This window comes from Ahaetulla prasina, chromosome 6 (assembly GCF_028640845.1).
Source record: "Ahaetulla prasina isolate Xishuangbanna chromosome 6, ASM2864084v1, whole genome shotgun sequence".
NCBI lineage: Eukaryota > Metazoa > Chordata > Lepidosauria > Squamata > Colubridae > Ahaetulla > Ahaetulla prasina.
The window spans coordinates 110169794-110190430 of record NC_080544.1 but is presented as its reverse complement, the minus strand read 5'-3'; the positions used below and the strand labels follow the sequence as shown (position 1 = coordinate 110190430).

Below are 20637 nucleotides of genomic sequence, written 5' to 3'. Positions count from 1 at the left end.
TTACCACCTTTAAAGTGCTTCATGGCATGGGACTGGCTATTTACGGGACCGCCTACTGCGACCGACGGCCTCCCAGCGACCAATGCGCTCCAACAGAGTAGGCCTCCTCGGGGTGCCGTCGGCTAGACAATGTCGGCTGGCGGCCCCCAGGGGGAGGGCCTTCTCTGTGGGGGCTCCAACCCTCTGGAACGAATTACCACCTGGTATTCGCCAACTCCCTGATCTCCGGACTTTCAGACACGAGCTGAAAACATGGCTGTTTCATCGTGCAGGATTGGCCTGATAGTTTTAATTGGGAATTTTAAATGGGTTTTAAGGAATCAGCCTAAATTTAAATATTTCTTTTTAAATCATTTTAGTGTTTGTAAAAATTGTTTTAATATGGCTGTAAACCGCCCTGAGTCCTTCAGGAGAAGGCGGTATAGAAATATAAACAAATAAATAAATAAAATTCTCTGCTGCAAATATTGCAGAAAACAATGTTATCCTTCTTTGATATGAGGAATGGAAATCCCTTATTCAATTTATCGTTGAAATGGCATTTCCTCTTTTTTGATTTTTCCATCCCTAAATGAAATTCAAAATTTAAAATAAAATATAGAGCTACCCAAACGATGCAAGCGCATCCATTATGAATAAATAAAAATTAATTATTAAAACCGAAACAACAACATAAGCAAATAAACTTGTAAATAAAACTATACATATTTGGAAATTATTAAAATAGATAATGAATTAATGAAACGTGAATGATTGTGCTCACCTGGGTATGAATGAATGTTCACTGAGAAAGAAGTGAGTCTAGTGCGTGTGTGCCATGTCGTGTTTCGGTAAGAAGTAAACAAAGTTTACCACCTTTAAAGCACTCCATGGCTTAGGGCCCGGGTACTTACGGGACCGCCTGCTGTTACCTTATGCCTCCCACCGACCCGTACGCTCTCACAGAGAGGGCCTTCTCAGGGTGCCGTCCGCCAAGCAATGCCGGCTGGCGGCCCCCAGGGGAAGGGCCTTCTCTGTTGGAGCACCTACCCTCTGGAACGAACTTCCCCCCCGGTTTGCGCCAATTATCTGACCTTCGGACCTTTTGCCGGGAATTAAAAACCTATTTATTTATCCAAGCGGGACTGGCTTGATTTTTAAATTTTCAAATTTTAAACTTTTTGTAATTTTATATGGGGTATTTTAGGTTGGGTCAATTGACAGTTTTAATTTGGCCATTATTGAATATGTATTTTAAATTGATATTTTAATTTTGTATATTTAAATTGTTTTAACTTTGGCTGTACACTGCCCTGAGTCCTTCGGGAGAAGGGCGGTATAAAAATTTAAATAAATAAATAAATAAATAAATAAATAAATAAATAAAATAAAGCGCACTCTTGCACGCGGCGCACTCTCTCCAAGCAATTCTCCTGTGCGGAGTGCATGCGTCTCGTAATCGCGTCTCGCTGCACTGTACCGAGCCCTGACGAATTGTCATGTCAAATACAAATACGTCACTTCACACGCAACGGATCGGATCGGCATCGATCGAATACGGAGATTTACAGATTCGTCTTCAAATACCGAAAAGGAGGACATGTAGGAGGACACTTTTCGAGAGAGGACAGAAGTTACAAAAAAAGGACTGTCCTCCCTAAAGTTGGTCACCTTAGGAAAACGGGCCTCCCGGAAGTCCGGAAACAGGCCATTTCCGGCCTCCAGAGGGCTGGGGGAGGCTGTTTTCACCCTCCTGGAGGCTCCAGGAAAGCCTCCAGAGCCTGGGGGGGGTGAAAAAACGGGCCTACCAGAAGTACCAGAAGTCTGGAAACCGGCCGTTTCTGGCCTCCAGAGGCTTCAGGGAGGCCTGCTTCGCCCAAACCGGGGCGCGAGTGGGGGGCAGCATGGGTGGGGGGGCATGGCGTTGCACGTGCATGCTCAGGGGGGCATTGGATTATGGGTGTGGGCATGTGTGTGCACAAGATAGAATAGAATAGAATAGAATTCTTGATTGGCCAAATAACATAACATAACATCAGAGTTGGAAGGGACCTTGGAGGCCTTCTAGTCCAACCCCCTGCCCAGGCAGGAAACCCTACACCATCTCAGTCAGATGGTTATCCAACATTTTCTTAAAAATTTCCAGTGTTGGAGCATTCACAACTTCTGAAGGCAAGTCGTTCCACTTATTAATTGTTCTAACTGTCAGGAAATTTCTCCTTAGTTCTAAGTTGCTTCTTTCCTTGATCAGTTTCCACCCATTGCTTCTTGTTCTACCCTCAGGTGCTCTGGAGAACAGCCCAACTCCCACTTCTCTGTGGCAGCCCCTGAGATATTGGAACACTGCTATCATGTCTCCCCTAGTCCTTCTTTTTGTTAAACTAGACATACCCAGTTCCTGCAACCGTTCTTCATATGTTTTATCCTCCAGTCCCTTAATCATCTTTGTTGCTCTTCTCTGCACTCTTTCTAGAGTCTCAACATCTTTTTTACATCGTGGCGACCAAAACTGGATGCAATATTCCAAGTGTGGCCTTACCAAGGCATTATAAAGTGGTACTAGCACTTCACGTGATCTTGATTCTATCCCTCTGTTTATGCAGCCCAGAACTGTGTTGGCTTTTTTAACAGCTGCTGCACACTGCTGGCTCATATCTAAATGGTTATCCACTAGGACCCCAAGATCCCTTCCAGTCCTGTGATTCTACAGCAGGGTTTCCCAACCTATCGGGTTGAGGCCTATTCGCAGCTGGGCCGCACTCGCGCCTGCCGCTCAAACAAATGAAGCTCTATGTGTTTGCTCACCTGCCCCACGCGCAGAGCTATTCCCTCTCCCCATATGAAAATATGGGGACATTGTCTGCTTCAGGGCTACTGGCTGCTGGTCATGTCATCGTCATTCTCAACATTTCATTTCATGACAGTTTCCCAGCCAATCTCTCAATCCCTCACTCCCTCTCCTACCCAACAAGACCCACTCATCTGCCAGCCGGGAAGGGCAGAGCAGGGCAGGGAAGGAGAGGGAATCAAAGAAAGGCAGAGGGAGGGAGGGAGGGAGGAAAAGAGGAAGGAAGGGCAGGGAAGAGGAAGAGGAAGGAAGGGCAGGGAAGAGAAGGAAGGAGAGGGAATCAAGATCAGAGAAAGACAGAGGAAGGGTGGGTAGGACATTGAAGGGAGGAAGGAAGGCGGGAAGAGAAGGAAGGAGAGGGAATCAAGATCAGAGAAAGACAGAGGAAGGGTGGGTAGGACATTGAAGGGAGGAAGGAAGGAAGGAAGGAAGGAAGGAGAGGGAATCAAGATCAGAGAAAGACAGAGGGAGGGAGGGAAAAGAGGAAGGAAGGAAGAGGAAGGGAAGGACAGGGAAGGGAATTGAAGATTAGAGAAAGACAGAGGAGAAGGGCAGGGTAGGACAAGGAAGGGAGGGGAAGGGAAGCGAAAGGAAGAGAAGAATTCTGATGCTCCCTGCCAGATTCCCAGGAGGAGACGCAATGGGGAAGCCATCAGGAAGTCGGAAGTCTCTTCTGCTCCCACTGTTTTTTAGCCCACCCTCAGTCATTCTGTTTCTGCTGTAAGGAAATACCTGTGAAACAATGAGGCATGGGCTTTGTAGTACTCATCAAAGCCTCCTTTTGGACTCTGTGGCAATAACCTGTCTTCCTCTCTCAGGGGAGCTGTCAGGTGTGTTGAAGGTGTGTCAGTAAGTCCTCTTGACTTACTTTTTTTGCAGGCAATTGGCCCAAAGCCTCGGACGGGCCGGTGAAATTGATCCGGAAACAGAAGGTATCCTGGCAGAATATGGGGTGGACACCTCGGATTTCTCCCCGGACGTCCTGCAGTGCCTTCCCCAGAACCTTCCGTGGGTCATCCCGTCCGATGAATTTGCCAGGAGGAGAGATTTAAGGTAACTTCCATTCCTTTCCATTTGCTGGTTAGGGTCAAATTCTGTGCAAAGCACTTGGAATGAGAGCGGGTGGGGAGGAAGCTTTGCTTTACATGTGTCAGGGTTCCAAGTAACACCCCACAACCAAAGAAGAATCCAAGGCTTGAAGTTCCTCAAAGTTCCATTTTATTAGAAATGTCATATTATAGCTCTGGGAAACCCGAATCTGAAAGCTTCCAGGTTTTCCCCACCCAAAGGAAAGTCCAAGTCCCTGCCCACATGTCCATCACGTGGTCTAGTCAAAGCACCATCCCAACTGGCGATGCCTCCTATTTCCAACCGTCCAGCTGTCCTTGACTCTCTGAGAAAGGAATGTTATTATGACTACCTATCCATGATGGCGAACCTATGGCACGCATGCCATAGGTGGCGTGCGGAGCCATCTCTGCGGGCGCACAAGCTGTCGCCCTAGGTCAGCTTCACCACACATGCGTGCGCACCTCCCACCGCCCAGCTGATTTTCAGCTGGCCCCGCCCATGCCCTCCCACCCCCTCTCAGGAGTCTCCACATGGCCCGTTTTGGATGCCAGGTAAGTACAGGCCTCGTGTGGATGCTCTGGGAGGGTGAAAAATGGCGAAAAAGTCTGGAAACAGGCCATTCTCTGCTGCAAATATTGCAGAAAACAAATGTTATCCTTCTTTGATATGAGGAATGGAAATTCCTTATTCAATTTATCGTTGAAATGGCATTTCCTCTTTTTTGATTTTTCCATCCCTAAATGAAATTCAAAATTTAAAATAAAATATAGAGCTACCCGAACGATGCAAGCGCATCCATTATGAATAAATAAAATTAATTATTAAAACCGATTTAACAACATAAGCGAATAAACTTGTAAATAAAACTATACATATTTGGAAATTATTAAAATAGATAATGAATTAATAAAACGTGAATGATTGTGCTCACCTGGGTATGAAAGAATATTCACTGAGAAAGAAGTGAGTCTAATGTGTGCGTGTGTGCCGTGTCGTGTTTCGGTAAGAAGTAAGCAAAGCCACTTGCGCATGGCGCACTCTCTCCAAGCAGTTCTCCTGTGCGGAGCGCATGCGTCTCGTAATTGCGCCTCGCCGCACTGTACCGAGCCTTGACGAATCGTCATGTCGAATACAAATACGTCACAACACACGCAACGGATCAGATTGGCATCGATCGAATACGGAGATTTACAGATTAGTCTTCAAATATCGAAAAAGAGGACATGTAGGAGGACACTTTTCGAGAGAGGACAGAAGTTACAAAACTTCTCCCTAAAGTTGGTCACCTTAGGAAAACGGGCCTCCCAGAAGTCCGGAAACGGCCCATTTCCGGCCTCCAGAGGGCTGGGGGAGTCCGTTTTCACCCTCCTGGAGGCTCCAGGAAAGCCTCCAGAGCCTGGGGGTGTGAAAAACGGGCCTACCAGAAGTACCAGAAGTCTGGAAACCGGCCGTTTCTGGCCTCCAGAGGCTTCAGGGAGGCCTGCTTTGCCCAAACCGGGGCGCGGGTGCGGGGCAGTGCGGGTAGGGGGACGTGGCGTTGCACGTGCATGCTCAGGGGGGCATTGGATTATGGGTGTGGGCATATGTGGGCACAAGATAGAATAGAATAGAATAGAATTTTTTATTGGCCAAGTGTGATTGGACACACAAGGAATTTGTCTTCGATGCATATGCTCTCAGTGTACATAAAAGAAAAGATACGTTCATCAAGAATTCTAAGATACAACACTTAATGATAGTCATAGGGGACAAATAAGCAATCAGGAAACTATCAATATCAATATATAAATCGTAAGGATTGCCAGCAACAAAGTTACAGTCATACAGTCATAAGTGGAAAGAGATTGGTGATGGGAACGATGAGAAGATTAATAGTAGTGCAGATTCAGTAAATAGTTTGACAGTGTTGAGGGAATTATTGGTTTAGCAGAGTGATGGCCTTCGGGGAAAAACTGTTCTTGCGTCTAGTTGTTCTGGTGTGCAGTGCTCTATAGCGTCGTTTTGAGGGTAGGAGTTGAAACAGTTTATGTCCAGGATGCGAGGGGTCTGTAAATATTTTCACGGCCCTCTTCTTGATTCGTGCAGTATTATTCCTTCCTTTCTTCCTCTTCCTCTCTCCTCCCTCCTTCCTCCCTCCTTTCCTTCCTCCTTCCTCCCTCCCTCTCCTTTCCTTCCTCTTTCCCTCCATTCCTCCTTCCCTTCCCCCCCTTCCTCTCGCCTTCCTCTTTACATCCTCCCTCCCTTCCTCTTTCCCTCCTTCCCCCCTCCCTTCCCTCCCTCCCTCCCTCTCCTTTCCTTCCTTCCTTCCTTTCTTCCTCTTTCCCTCCCTCCCTCCCTTCCCTCCCTCCCTCTCCTTTTCTTCCTTCCTTCCTTCTTTCCTTCCTTCCTTCCTTCCTTCTTTCCTCTTCCCTCTCTCCCTCCCTCCCTCTCCTTTCCTTCCTTGTTACCTCCTTCCTTCCTTTCTCTTTCCTTCCTTCCTCTTTCCCTCCCTCCCTTTTAATCTTAAACAGGAGGCAGCGTTCCCTTTTCGAAGGGCTCCTGAGAGCAGAGTTACCACCTGCACTTTCTCAGCCGCCAGAAGAGAAAACCGGGAGCTAAAAATAGGCAGCCTTTGTTTGCAGCCAGAAAGTCTGATGGGCCCGGATGATGGATGGCTGTCCAAGCTAAATGCCTCTTCGGTGTTTTATCTGCCACCCTCGGACCCTCTTTGCGGCCTCCGAGCCTCTTCCCTGGGAGACGGGAGGTTGTGCCTGAAGGAGACAAATGAGAACTCCGAAGAGAAGTCTGATTAAAATCTCAATTCATGGATAGATGAGCCTGCTGCTTCTCAATAGGCAGAGTTAATTAACTGTGGCTTTTATAAATGAGAATCTTTAAGGAGATTCCTCCCCCCCCTCCCCGTGGCTCGGAGGTGATTTTTCCCCCCTCCCCACCCTAATTTGAGATACCTCTAGGCCAGGGGTCTCCAAGCTTGGTCCCTTTAAGACTTGCGGACTTCAACTCCCAGAATTCCTCAGTCACTCATGCCTTTTTTCCCCCTCTTGCCCCTTATAAAGTGAAGAGATTGCAGAGGAAGGGATTACAAGAGAGTAAGCGTTGCTGGCTGAGGAACTCTGGGAGTTGAAATCCACAAGTCTTCAAGGGACCAAGCTTGGAGACCCCTGGCCTAGGCCAGCGTTGCTCACCCTTGGCTATTTGAAGATGGGTGGACTTCAACTCCCAGAATTCCCCAGCCAGCCACTAGGCTACTGAAAACCTGTCAGATGGGGTAGGCCAGGGAGATATAACCTTGGGGACTTTAAGACTTCTGGACTTCTATGCCCAGAATTAATTAATTAATTAATTAATTAATTAATTTGTTTGTTTGTTTGTTTGTCACAACAGTATATATAAGCATAAGCATGAAATAACCATACGAATTGGATACAACCAAAGGGAACATTAGGACAGGAACGGTAGGCACGCTGGTGCTCTTATGCAAGCCCCTTACAGACCTCTTAGGAATGGAGTGAGGTCAACAGTAGACAGTTTTTGGTTGAAGCTTTGGGGATTTTGGGAAGAGACCATTTCCCAGCTGGGGAATGAATGGATGGATGATTGGATGGATGGATGGAAGGAAGGAAGGAAGGAAGGAAGGAAGGAAGGAAGGAAGGGCGAGACAGAGGGAGGGAGGGAAAAAGAGGAAGGGAAGGAAGGAAGAAGTGTGGAAAAGAAGGAGGGAAGGGTGGAGAAGAAGGAAGAAGGGAGGGAGGGAAAAAAGAGGAAGGAAGGAGTGGAAAAGGAAGGAAGGGTGGAGAAGAAAGAAGAAGGGAGGTAGGGAAAAAGACAAAGGAAGGGTGGAAAAGAAGGAAGGAAGGAGTGTGGAAAAGATGGAAGGAAGGGTGGAGAAGAAAGAAGAAGGGAGGGAGGGAGGAAAAAAGAGGAAGGAAGGAAGGAGTGTGGAAAAGGAAGGAAGGAAGGGTGGAGAAGAAAAGGGAGGGAGGAAAAAAGACAAAGGGTGGAAAAGAGGAATTAATTAATTCATTAATTAATCAATTCTGGGAATTGAAGTCCACATATATTAAAGTGTCCCAAGTTTGAGAAATGCTACTCTAGACGGTGGGATCGCTTGAAAAAGGGCTCTGGAATCGTAGGAGACTTCTGCTGTGGTTAGGAGAAGCGTGGTCTCTGATACTTTAGATCCGAGTTCCAGTCTCAAACAACGAGGCAGTCTCCTCCAAGCTGTTACTTCCCAGCCTCAGGCTCCACTCCTGCCATAGGAGGATAACCCTACCCAACTTTCTTTTGTTTCGTGGTCAGCGTTCACGGGGAGGGCTCTGAAGCTTCAGAAATTAGGGGACTGGAGGCTAAAACATATGAAGAACGGTTACAGGAACTGGGTATGCCTAGTTTAATAAAAAGAAGGACTAGGGGAGACATGATAGCTGTGTTCCAATATCTCAGGGGCTGCCACAAAGAAGGGGGAGTCAAGCTATTCTCCAAAGCACCTGAGGGTAGAACAAGAAGCAATAGGTGGAAACTGGTCAAGGAAAGAAGCAACTTAGAACTAAGGAGAAATTTCCTGACAGTTACAACAATTAATAAGTGGAACGACTTGCCTTCAGAAGTTGTGAATGCTCCAACACTGGAAATTTTTAAGAAAATGTTGGATAACCATCTGACTGAGATGGTGTAGGGTTTCCTGCCTGGGCAGGGGGTTGGACTAGAAGACCTCCAAGGTCCCTTCCAACTCTGATATTATTATTATTATTATTATTATTATTATTATTATTATTATTATTATTATTATTATTATTAATCACTATTTACAATATGGGCCTCTAGTGGCTCAGACTGGTAAGACAGTCTGTTATTAACAGCAGCTGCTTGCAATTACTGCAGGTTCTAGTCCCACCAGGCCCAAGATTGACTCAGCCTTCCATCCTTTATAAGGTAGGTAAAATGAGGACCCAGATAGTTGGGGGCAATAAGTTGACTTTGTATATAATATACAAATGGATGAAGACTATTGATTGACACAGTGTAAGCCGCCCTGAGTCTTCGGAGAAGGGCGGGATATAAATGCAAATAAAAAAAAATGTTCAAGCCTCAGCGGAATATCTGCTGTGCCTCCAGTCAGGATTCTCACTCGCATCGACTTGCCTCCAGAAGCTGTTGGGTCTCCATCATTGGGAGGTTTTTCCGAAGAGACCGGACAGCCATTTGTCTGGGGAAAGTTGGGGCTTCGCTAGGAACAGGAGGCTACAAAACGTCCTGGTGTTTTGCTGGTGTTGTTCTGTTCCAGACCTGGAGCTGATGTTCCTGGCACTGTTTTCATCCGGAAACTAGGGCAACGGGACAGTCCCTGCCTTGGCACACCAACTGCCAACTTCTCCTTCCTCCTCCTTGAGAAATCAGCCCTACCTGACAGTCCAGTTTGCTGCAAAATTGAAGGTGCAGAGACAGAGCGAATGCAGCTAGAACTCGCGGGGTGCGTGGGTGGGAGGAGGCACTTCTGGGGGTTGTGGGAGGGGGGGGGGAAATGGGAAGAGTAAGAGTTCGGTTCCTGGAGATGGGTGGATCTCCTTGAGAGCGCTTGTGGGGCTATAGGGGAGAAATTGGAGGGACAGAAGCTTGGTACCCGGAGAGTTTATGCACCAGTATACGAACCGGTAGTTGCGACCTGCGGGTGGGGTGGGCTCACTCAGGCGCTATCCCATCCTGTATCGCCGTGTTTTTGAAGCCGCGTGCACACACAGAAGGCCATGCGCATGCAAGGAAGGGCACGCGCTCAACGTTTTCGGTGCTGGGCGAACCAGTTGTTACAACTGGCTGGCAGCCCACCGCTGCCCAGTAATCTTCAAAATCTTCACAAACGACTTAGATAAAGGAATCGAAGGGAAACTCATCACATTTGCAGATGATACTAAACTGCCAGGAACAGCCAACAGCCTAGAAGATAGGCTCAAGATCCAGATGGATCTTGACAGACTTGGAACTATGGGCCCAATCCAACAAAACGAATTTTAATGTGGAGAAAAGCAAAGTTTTACAGTTAGGCAGGAAAAACTCAAAAGGAATAAGGACAGTGTTGTGCCTCGCCTGCCCTCCTCTCCGCAGCCGGGCCCCTCCCATCTCCTGTTATCTGAGCCAGAGACTGATAGTGAAGAAGAATGGCCTGGCATGCCTCCAGCCCCCAGCCCTGGCACCGTGCCCAGACAGACTGAGCAAACAAACCTCCCTCCTATAGCATGTGAGCATGAAGCCAGCCACGAGCTAGAATTGCCGGCAGCTGAGCAGGAAGACGAAAAGTGGACAGATCCCCGCTTCCGGAGAATGGAGAGGTGACGTCAGCAAAAGGAAGGGAGGGACAGGCCTGGATAAGTGCTGAGTCATGGAGCCATACCTCATGGCCTATATAAAGGATCTGCTTTTTGGCATTCCTTGAGTCAGGCAAAGTCTCATCCGGTTGCTGAAGTCACACCTTGGATTCCTGCCTGCCCTGAGAACTCTGACAGGAATTTGGGCAAAGCTGCAGAGGCTTCGTGGCCACGCTTGATACAGACTTCCCAGACCCGGTTGTCAGAGGAGGAGTGGGACACAACAGACAGATTAGGCGAGGCCTGGCTCGAAAGTAGTAACTGTGAGAGGGACCTTGGAGTCCTAGTGGGCGATCACTTAAACATCAGCCAGCGGTGTACAGCAGCAGCCAAAAAAAGCTAATACAATCCTGGGTTTTATAAGCAAGAGGCATAGAATCAAGATCACGTGAAGTATTAGTGCCGCTTTATAAAACCCTACTAAGACCACAGCCGGAATACTGCAACCAATTTTGGTCACCCTACTACAAAAACAGATGTTGGCAAAAGTTTAAAGAAGAGCAGCTAAGGCGATCAAAGGCCCTGAGACTAAACCGTATGAAGAAGATGCTGCAGGTTTTGGGTCTGGCTAGTCTAATGAAGAGAAGGACTTGGGGTGATGTGATAGCGGTATCCCAGTATTTGAGAGGCTGCGACAAAGAAGAAGGGGGATCTATTCTCCAAAGCACCTGAAGGCAGGACAAGAAGCAACGGATGGAAACTCATCAAGGAAAGAAGCAACCTGGGATTAAGGAGGAATTTCCTAACAGTGCGGACAATTAACCAGTGGAACAGAAGTTGCCTTCAGAAATTGTGGACGCTGGAAGTTTTTAAGAAGAAACTAGGCAGCCACTTATCTGAAATAGTTGTTCTCCTGCTTGAGCAGGGGGCTGGACTAGAAGACCTCCAAGGTCCCTTTCAGCTCGATTCGAGTTGATTCGATTTGAAGAGTTTTGGCTCTCTGCTCTCTTTGTGTGTGTGTCTGTGTGTGTTCAGTTCCAGCGCAGAATCTTCCCTGTTGCCAGCCTATTAATTTTGAAACTGCGTGAAGCTGCAATTGAAGACGCTAGGTGGTAAGACATTTGCGTTGGCGAGACGGAACAGCTGGAAAAAACGACCGCTTTGATGGAAGCAAAATTCCAGCGGACTGTCTCTCATATCGGGAGCAGCTCTTTAAAATTGTCAGTGGGAGATCGTCCGGAGGGAAAAATGATCTACCTAGCCTGCTACAAAGAGTCCTTCTGGATCACAACAGCCATACCTGGGACCTGTTTAAGCTTTGTAGGGCTTTCTAGACCAGGGGTCTCCAACCGTGGCAACTTTAAGCCTGGCAGATTTCAACTCCCAGAATTCCCCGGTCAGCTGAATCTGTTTCTTTTTCTCTTAAAGTGGAGAGATTGCAGAGGAAGGGATTATAAGAGAGTAAGCTTAGCTGGCTGGGGAATTCTGGGAGTTGAAGTCCACCAGGCTTAAAGTTGCCACCGTTGGAGACCCCTGATCTAGACAGTCTGATCCGTGGGGTGTTTCCATTCGGACATGCTTCTGTGGAGGACTCTTAACGAAACTGCAATGTAAGGTATCGTAGGGAGTTCTCATCTTACCATAGTTCGTTTAGTGACTGTTCAATGTTACAAAGTGACCCGAGGCCGTTTCTCACACCTATGACCGTTGTTGCAGCATCCTCATGGTCATGTGATTTATGTTCGGTTTGTATTTAGGACGGTTCCTGGGGTCACGTCACCTCTTTTTGCAACCCGCTGACAAGCGAAACCAATGGGGAAACCAGATTCGCTTAACAAGCAGGTTGCTAAAAGTCTGTAGAGATTTTCTTTTTTTTTTTTAATTGAAAAAGTTTTACAACAACAATTAATTTTTTCCCCTCCCCTCCCCCCTCCCCCTCCTTCCCCCCTCCCTCCAAAACCCCCCTCCCCCCTCCGACTTCCCGGAGCAAACACAAGGTATAGTTCAATAAACAAACAGTCATACATTAAATTTTTTAAAATCTAACACAATTATAATCCTTCTCTCTCACATAACCTGACTTCTTCCATTAAAATCAAAACGTCCTTCATTCAAAGGCAATCTGAAATTTCTTAATCTGATATCTATTTTGAATATAATCAATCCAATTCTTCCATTCATTTAGATATTTTTCTTGAGTACTGTCTTTCAAGAAGGCTGAGATTTTAGCCATCTCAGCCAAATTGGAAACTTTCAATATCCATTCTTCTATTGTGGGTAATTCTTTTTTCTTCCAATATTGTCCAATCAACAGTCTTGCTGCTGTTATTAAGTTCAAAATCAATTTAGTCTCAATCACTGTACAATCTGTTGTTATTCCCAAAAGGAAAAATTGTGGTAGGAACTTTATCTTCTTCTTCAGAACATTCTGCATAATCCACCAAATTCTTATCCAGAAAGACTTAATTTTCTTACAAGTCCACCATACATGAAAATATGTAGCATCATCACAATTACATCTCCAACATTTCGCTTGCATATCTGGATACAGTCTGTAGAGATTTTCAGTCATCCAGATCTTGGTTGTCTCAAAGGTGCTTATTTTTCAGGAGGCAACTGGAATTCTTTGTTTTTCCCTTTGAAGATGTTTCGCTTCTCATCCAAGAAGCTTCTTCAGGTCTAACCCTAAGCCTATCATCTCCCCCCTGGTAGAGCTGACAAAGCGAGGAGAGCCCGTGGCCTAGAGGTTAATACATCCGCCTAATAATGCAAGCGGCCTGGGTTCGAATCCCAGAAGGGTATGGCTAGCTTAGGGGTCTGCAACCTTAAACACTCAAAGAGCCATTTGGACCCGTTTCCCCGCAGAAAAGAAAACACCGGGAGCCACAAAACCTGGCTGGGCGTGGCCAACTCATTGTCACTCCCACTCAGTCACATGACACACACCCCGCCCCAGCCACGCCTACCCGGGTTTTGCGGCTCCCAGTGTTTTCTTGCCTTGTGAACATTTAAAAATTTAAGACTTAAATTCTCCTCCTGGAGCCCATTACGACGCAAAGCATCGGCCGCAGCCGGGCCGGGCCTGTGTCTCGGGGCAGACAGAAATGTGCGTGTCTCCCCGAGCGACCGAGATGCACGCAGCACCAAGAAGCGATGGAAGAAGCGCCCGCGAGATGAGAGGCAAGTACGGGGGCGCTTCCCTCCCGCTCTGAAATATGGAGCGAGTCTCCATCCCCCGCCTTCGCCCTTACCTTCTCAAGGCATGTGAAGAGTGACTGGGAGGGACGGGGCCAGCCAGCCGGCAGGGAGCCACAGCAGGGGGACGAAAGAGCCGCATGTGGCTCGGGAGCCGCACGTTGCCGACACCCGGGCTAGCTGATGAGAGCTAAACAGCTTGAAATAGAACTATACTAAGGTAAAGGTAAAGGTTCCCCTCGCACATATGTGCTAAGTCGTTCCCGACTCTAGGGGGCAGTGCTCATCTCCGTTTCAAAGCCGAAGAGCCAGCGCTGTCCGAAGACGTCTCCGTGGTCATGTGGCCGGCATGACTCAACGCCAAAGGCGCACGGAATGCTGTTACCTTCCCACCAAAGGTGGTCCCTATTTTTTCTACTTGCATTTTTACGTGCTTTCGAAACTGCTAGGTTGGCAGAAGCTGGGACAAATAATGGGAGCTCACCCCGTTACCCGGCAGCACTAGGGATTCGAACCGCCGAGCTGCCGACCTTTCGATCGACTAGCTCATCGTCCTAGCCCCTGAGCCACTTAGAACTATACTAGTCTACCTTTATTTCTAGGTCGGTAAAATTTAAATATAACACCAGGCAAAGGGTCTCCAAATCTGGTAACTTTAAGACTTGTGTGACGAGACACAAAAACAGTTTCTTCCCAAACGCCATCACTCTGCTAAACAAATAATTCCCTCAACACTGTCGAACTATTTACTAATTCTGCACTACTATTAATCTTCTCATCGTTCCCATCACCCATCTCCTTCCACTTATGACTGTAGCCTTGTTGCTGGTATCCTTACAATTTATATTGATATTGTTTGCTGATTGCTTATTTGTAGCCTATGACTATCGTTAAGTGTTGTACCTTAGGATTCTTGATGAACGTATCTTTTCTTTTATGTACACTAAGAGCGTATGCACCTAAGACAAATTCCTTGTGTGTCCAATCACACTTGGCCAATTAAAAAAAAATTCTATTCTATTCAACTCCCCGAATTTCCCCAGCCAGCCATGGGGAAGTCCACACAGGCTGTCTGGGGCATTCTGGGAGTCGAAGTCTTACACGTGTCTTAAAATGGGAAAAGTTTGGAAACACTGAGATAGAGAGAGAGAGACCACTAAGAAATCTCTTCTTTGTGGGTTTTTCTTTTCTTTTTTTTCTTTTTGGTGCTCGGCTAAGTTTTTGGGTTTCTTTGTTTTTCTTCCCTTCTTACAGGAAAGAATGCATCTTCACCATTGATCCATCTACTGCCAAGGATCTGGACGATGCGCTGTCTTGCAAGCCGCTCCCAGATGGTAGGATGGTACCTCTGTAAAGATTTCATGTATAGCTGCTGCCGTGTTCTGTTCAAAGGCCTTTATGCTGGAAACTGAGATTTTGCATGGAGTATTTAACAGGGGTTACTGTTGTGACCCAGGCCCAAGTAGTGTTCTGTCCCCCCACCTCAGTCCAAGAGGCACGTGAAATGACTCAATTAGCCGGCAATTTAGTCCACGGCAGCGGTTAAACCAGTGATTCTCAACCTTTATAGTGCTGCGACCCCTTTAATACAATTCTCCACGATGTGGCGACCCCTTTAATACAATTCCTCATGATGTGGCGACCCCAACCATAAAATTATTTTCGTTTTGAATTTATCGCACCTGAAGCTGTATTGGCTAGCGATCTGAACTGCTTGCGATTGCCTTGAGGACGGAGGCATTAAAGCGGAGACTCCTCCCCTATTAAGTTTATCATACCTGAAGCCAGATTAGGCTAGCGATTGGGAGTGATTGCAGCTGGCTTGAGAGGGAGACATCAGAGCAACGATTTCTCTCTTTTTTAATTCATCGCGCCTGAAGCCGAATTCGGCTAGCGATTTGAAGAGCCTGCAGCTGGCTTGTGGAGTCAACCATTGGAGCGCGATTCTTCGACTCGCAAGTATACTTCCCATATTTCCGATGGTCTTAGGCGATCCCTGGCAAATCGTCATTCGACGACCCACAGGTTGAGAACCGCTGGGTTAAACAGTCTGATCCGTGAGCTGTTTCCATTCGGACGTGATTGTCTGGAGGGAAAAATGATTTACCTAGCTTGCTACAAAGAGTCCTTCTGGATCACAACAGCCCTACCTGGGACCTGTTTAAGCTTTGGAGGGCTATCTAGACCAGGGGTCTCCAACCGTGGCAACTTTAAGAACTGGCAGACTTCAACTCCCAGAATTCCCCAGTCAGCCATATCTGTTTCTTCTTCTCTTAACCTCTTAAAGTGGAGAGATTGCAGAGGAAGGGATTACAAGAGAGTAAGCTTTGCTGGCTGGGGAATTCTGGGAGTTGAAGTCCACCAGGCTTAAAACTGTGAAGGTTGGTCACACCGGTAAGCCTGCAAAGACTTGGGCTTGAACTTTGGACACCTTGGCATGGTCTTCACGAGGGGGAAAGCAAGCCTTGCCACCGTTGTTAAGTGAATCACTGCAGTCGTTAAGTCAGCAACACAGTTCTTAATTGAATCCGGCTTCCTTGTCGACTTCACTTGTTCGAAGGTCGCGAAAGGGAATCACGTAACCCTGGGGATGCTGCAGCCGTCATAAATGCGAGACAGTTGCCAAGCACCTGGATTTTGATCACTTGATCACGGGGATGCTGCAAGGGTTGTAAGTGTGGAAAACTGTCCTAAGTCCCTTTTCTTTCAGTGCTGTTGTAACTTTGAATGGTCACTAAACGAACTGTTGTACGTTGAGGACTACCTGTTTTTTTTTTAATTTTGGGTGTGTGTGTGTTCTGCTTGAGCTAGGTCACCTGTTGCAACGAAATACAACTTTTGATCATTCGTTTAGTGACCAGTGAAAGTTATCATAGCCATGAAAAAAAATGTCCGGTCAAGGACCAGTCCTCTCTCTTATGACCGCGGCACTATCCCCAAATTTGGGTTGGACTCAGCAATCAGCCTGGACTTATGACGGTCGTAGTATCCCAAGGTCAAGTGATCGTCATTTGCAACCTTCCCAACTTCCGACAAGCGAAGTCAATGGGGCGAAGCCAGATTCACTTAATGACCGCACGATTCACTTAATGACCGCAGTGATTTTTCACTTGGCCTCTGGGGCAAAAAAAGGGGCACAAAGTGAAATTCAGCCTAGATGTTCTGACCAGTGGTGGGTTTCAATTTTTTTTACTACCGGTTCTGTGGGCGTGGCTTGGTGGGCGTGGCTTGGGCATGGCAGGGGAAGGATACTGCAAAATCCCCATTCCCTCCCCACTCCAGGGGAAGGATACTGCAAAATCCCCATTCCCACCCAACTCCAGGGGAAGGATACTGCAAAATCTCCATTCCCACCCAACTCCAGGGGAAGGATACTGCAAAATCCCCATTCCCACACAACTCCAGGGGAAGGATACTGCAAAATCTCCATTCCCACCCCACTCCAGGGGAAGGATACTGCAAAATCTCCATTCCCTCCCCACTCCAGGGGAAGGATACTGCAAAATTTCCATTCCCACCCAACTCCAGGGGAAGGATACTGCAAAATCCCCATTCCCTCCCCACTCCAGGGGAAGGATACTGCAAAAACTCCATTCCCACCCAACTCCAGGGGAAGGATACTGCAAAATCCCCATTCCCTCCCAACTCCAGGGGAAGGATACTGCAAAATCCCCATTCCCACCCAACTCCAGGGGAAGGATACTGCAAAATCCCCATTTCCTCCCAATCAGCTGGGACTCGGGAGGCAGAGAATAGCTGGGCCTGGGGCCAGTCAGAATTTATACTACCGGTTCTCCGAACTACTCAAAATTTCCACTACCGGTTCTCCAGAACTGGTCCGAATCTGATGAAACCCACCTCTGTTTCTGAGCCACTCCCCAAACATGACAAACCCTCTGAAGTTAACTCACAGATTCCTTTATTAGGAATGCCGGCAGCCCCGGCAACAAGTTCCTCTCTCACCACAGGCTAACGATCTGTCCGCCCGGGAGATGAATAGTTGTCTGTTCCATCTATTCATCTCCGCCCCCTGCCTTTTATCCCCAGAGCTTGAGTGGGGCTTCACTAGCAGCAGTGGCTCTTCCTTCCCAAGGACCGGCACATAGATTTCCACTGCTCTTCTCTCCTCTGCCTTCTGTGTAGCCGCACGTCAAGCACTGGACCCAGCTGTTCCTCCTCTTCCTCATCAGCCACTTCCAGACCTGGGGACTGTTGACTCTCCATCTGAGGGCTGATGGATGGCCCAGGCTCGGCCTCTGCCTCTCTGTCGTGTCCCACTCCTCTGCTGACGGCCGGGTCAGGGAAATCCGAATCAGGCGTGCCTCTGCAGCTCTGCCAAAGTCCTAGCAAAGTCCTCAGGGCAGGCAGGAGACCAGAAAGTGACTTCAGCAAGATATGTTTAGACTTTGCCTGACTCAGAGAATGCCAGAAAGCAGGTCCTTTATATAGGCCATGGGGTGTGGCTCCATGACTCAGCACTTATCCAGGCCTGCCCCTCCCTTCCTTCTGTTGCCTCCGCCTATCAATTCTTCTGAAGCGAGGGTCACTCCAGTCGGCAGCTGTTGGTAATTGACCTTCCTCAGGCTCACATGCTGTGGAGGAGGGGGAGGGGTCTAGTTGCTCCGTTTGCCTGGGCATGGAGCCAGGGCTGGGGGCTGGAGGTATTTCTTCCTCTTCAGCCTGTCTGGGCATGGAGCCAGGGCTGGGGCTGGGAGGCATACTAGGACATTCCTCAGCGTTCAGAAGCAGATAAGAAGGCCCTGGCTGCGGTGAAAGTGGGCGAGACACAACACTCTCTCTCTCTGCCAGCTCCATTCCTTCTTCCCCCTCGGAGCTCTCAGGTTGCCTTGATGCTGGCCCCGACTCCCACGCCTCCTCTTCCTCCTCCTCTGATTCAGCTGCTGGAGGCACCACGACCGACAGCCACAACAGTAGAGAAAAGTAAAGTTTTATCCTTAGGCAAGAAAAACCAAAATGCACAGGTACCGTATATGTGGTACCTTGCTCAATAGTAGTACCTGTGAGAGGGATCTTGGAGTCCTAGTGGACAACCATTTAGATATGAGCCAGCCGTGTGCAGCAGCTGCCAAAAAAGCCAACACAATTCTGGGCTGCATAAACAGAGGGATAGAATCAAGATCACCTGAAGTGTTAATACCACTTTATAAGGCCTTGGTAAGGCCACACTTGGAATATTGCATTCAGTTTTGGTCGCCACGATGTAAAAAAGAGGTTGAGACTCTAGAAAGAGTGCAGAGAAGAGCAACAAAGATGATTAGGGGACTGGAGGCTAAAACATATGAAGAACGGTTGCAGGAGCTGGGTTATGTCTATGGTAGTTTAATGAAAAGAAGGACTAGGGGTGACATGATATTGTAGCAGTTTCCCAATATTTGGGGGCTGCTAAAAGTAGAGGGAGTCAAGTTATTCTCCAAAGCCCCTGAGGGTAGAACAAGAAGCAAAGGGCAGAAACTAATCAAAGAATTGAGGAGAAACTTGCTGACAGTGAGAACAATTAATCAGTGGAACTACTTGCCACCAGATGTTGTGGGCGCTCCATCACTGGAGGTTTTTAAGAAGAGACTGGGCAACCCGCTCTCTGAAATGGTATAGGGTCTCCTGCTTGAGCAGAGGGTTGGACTAGATGACCTCCAAGGTCTCTCCCAGCTCTGTTATTCTAACTTTTCTTAAAAGTTTTGTTCCCTCTGTGAAACAACTTTCCCCACCAGCGGATTTCTTTTCTTTTCTTTTCTTTTCTTTTCTTTCCGTCCTAATGCTCCACCGAAATCCGCTCCTTGGCAGTTTCTCCCAGTGAGTTCTTAGCCTCTAAATTTTCTAATTTGCGAAGACGGTCGGGTGCCACTTCCCATTTTTGTAAACTCAGAGAGCAGTTCATTTCCTGGTAGAATTAGCCCTCTCGAATGGAGCACGGAAGAGTCATAAAAACAGCTGGCGGTGGTTGATTTGGCCAGAAATGGCCTTTCTCTCTCTCTCTCTCTCTCTCTCTCCCTCCCTCCCTTCATCTCTTTGGCTCAGCGACTCGGTGTTGAGTGGAGGCTTCAGACCGTCAGCCAAGTTCAAGAAAGTTTCTCCCTGTTGTAACTTTTCTGTTGCCTTCCCCTTGTATGGGGCGAGACCAAGAAATTTGATCTTCACAAAACTACCATAGTGTCTCTGGCCTGTGACTTTTTAAACTGCTTGTCTTTGTAGGATGTGTGTGCGTGGGGAGGGGGGGGGAGTTTCTGAATTTTGCTGGCCGGTCAGGAGAATGAGGTCTAAACTCTTGCTAAAGGCGACTTGTAAACCTTGAAGGAAGGAAAGGAGAGGGAGGGAGGGAGGGAGGGAAGGGGAAAGAAGGAAAGAGGTAAAGAGGAAGGAGAGGGAGGAAGGAGATAAAGAGAGAGGGAAGGAGGAAGGAAAGAGGAAGGAAGGAAGTAGGTAAAAAGGAAGGAAAGGAGGGAGGGAAGGAAGGAAGGAGGGAGGGAAGGAAGGAAGGAGGGAGAGAGGAATGGAGGAAGGAAGGAGGTAAAGAGGGAAGGAAGGAGGGAGGGAAGGAAGGAGGGAGAGAGGAATGGAGGAAGGAAGGAGGTAAAGAGGAAGGAAAGGAGGGAGGGAAGGAAGGAAGGAGGGAGAGAGGAATGGAGGAAGGAAGGAGGTAAAGAGGGAAGGAAGGAGGGAGGGAAGGAAGGAAGGAGGGAGAGAGGAATGGAGGAAGGAAGGAGGTAAAGAGGAAGGAAAGGAGGGAGGGAAGGAGGGAGGGAAGGAAGGAAGGAGGGAGAGAGGAATGGAGGAAGGAAGGAGGTAAAGAGGGAAGGAAGGAGGGAGGGAAGGAAGGAAGGAGGGAGAGAGGAATGGAGGAAAGAAGGAGGTAAAGAGGGAAGGAAGGAGGGAGGGAAGGAAGGAAGGAGGGAGGGAAGGAAGGAAGGAGGGAGAGAGGAATGGAGGAAGGAAGGAGGTAAAGAGGGAGGGAGGGAAGGAAGGAGAGAGGAAGGGAGGAAAGGAAGGAAGGAGGTAAAGAGGAAAGAAAGGAGGAAGAAAGGAAGTAAAGAGGGAAGGAGGGAAGAAGGAAGGAAAGAGGTAAAGAGGGATGTGGGAAGATGGAAAGGAGAGGGAGGGAGGAAAGAGGAAGGAAAGAGGGTGGAGAAATGGAGGAAGGAAGGAGGTAAAGAGGAAGGAAAGGAGGAAGGAAGGGAGGGAGGGAGGAAAGAGGAAGGAAGGAGGTAAAGAGGAAGGAAAGGAGGGAGG

The 20637-nt window shown here is 47.9% G+C and overlaps 1 protein-coding gene across 1 annotated transcript in view; it reads left to right on the top strand.

Moving 5' to 3' along the window:
- The window catches only part of DIS3L2 (DIS3 like 3'-5' exoribonuclease 2), a 290966-nt gene that overhangs the window by 132622 nt on the left and 137707 nt on the right, over positions 1–20637 (top strand). The window contains exon 11 of the mRNA XM_058187337.1: positions 14647–14726. Coding sequence (XP_058043320.1) covers positions 14647–14726 — 80 coding nt within the window. The remainder of the gene's footprint in view (positions 1–14646; positions 14727–20637) is intronic.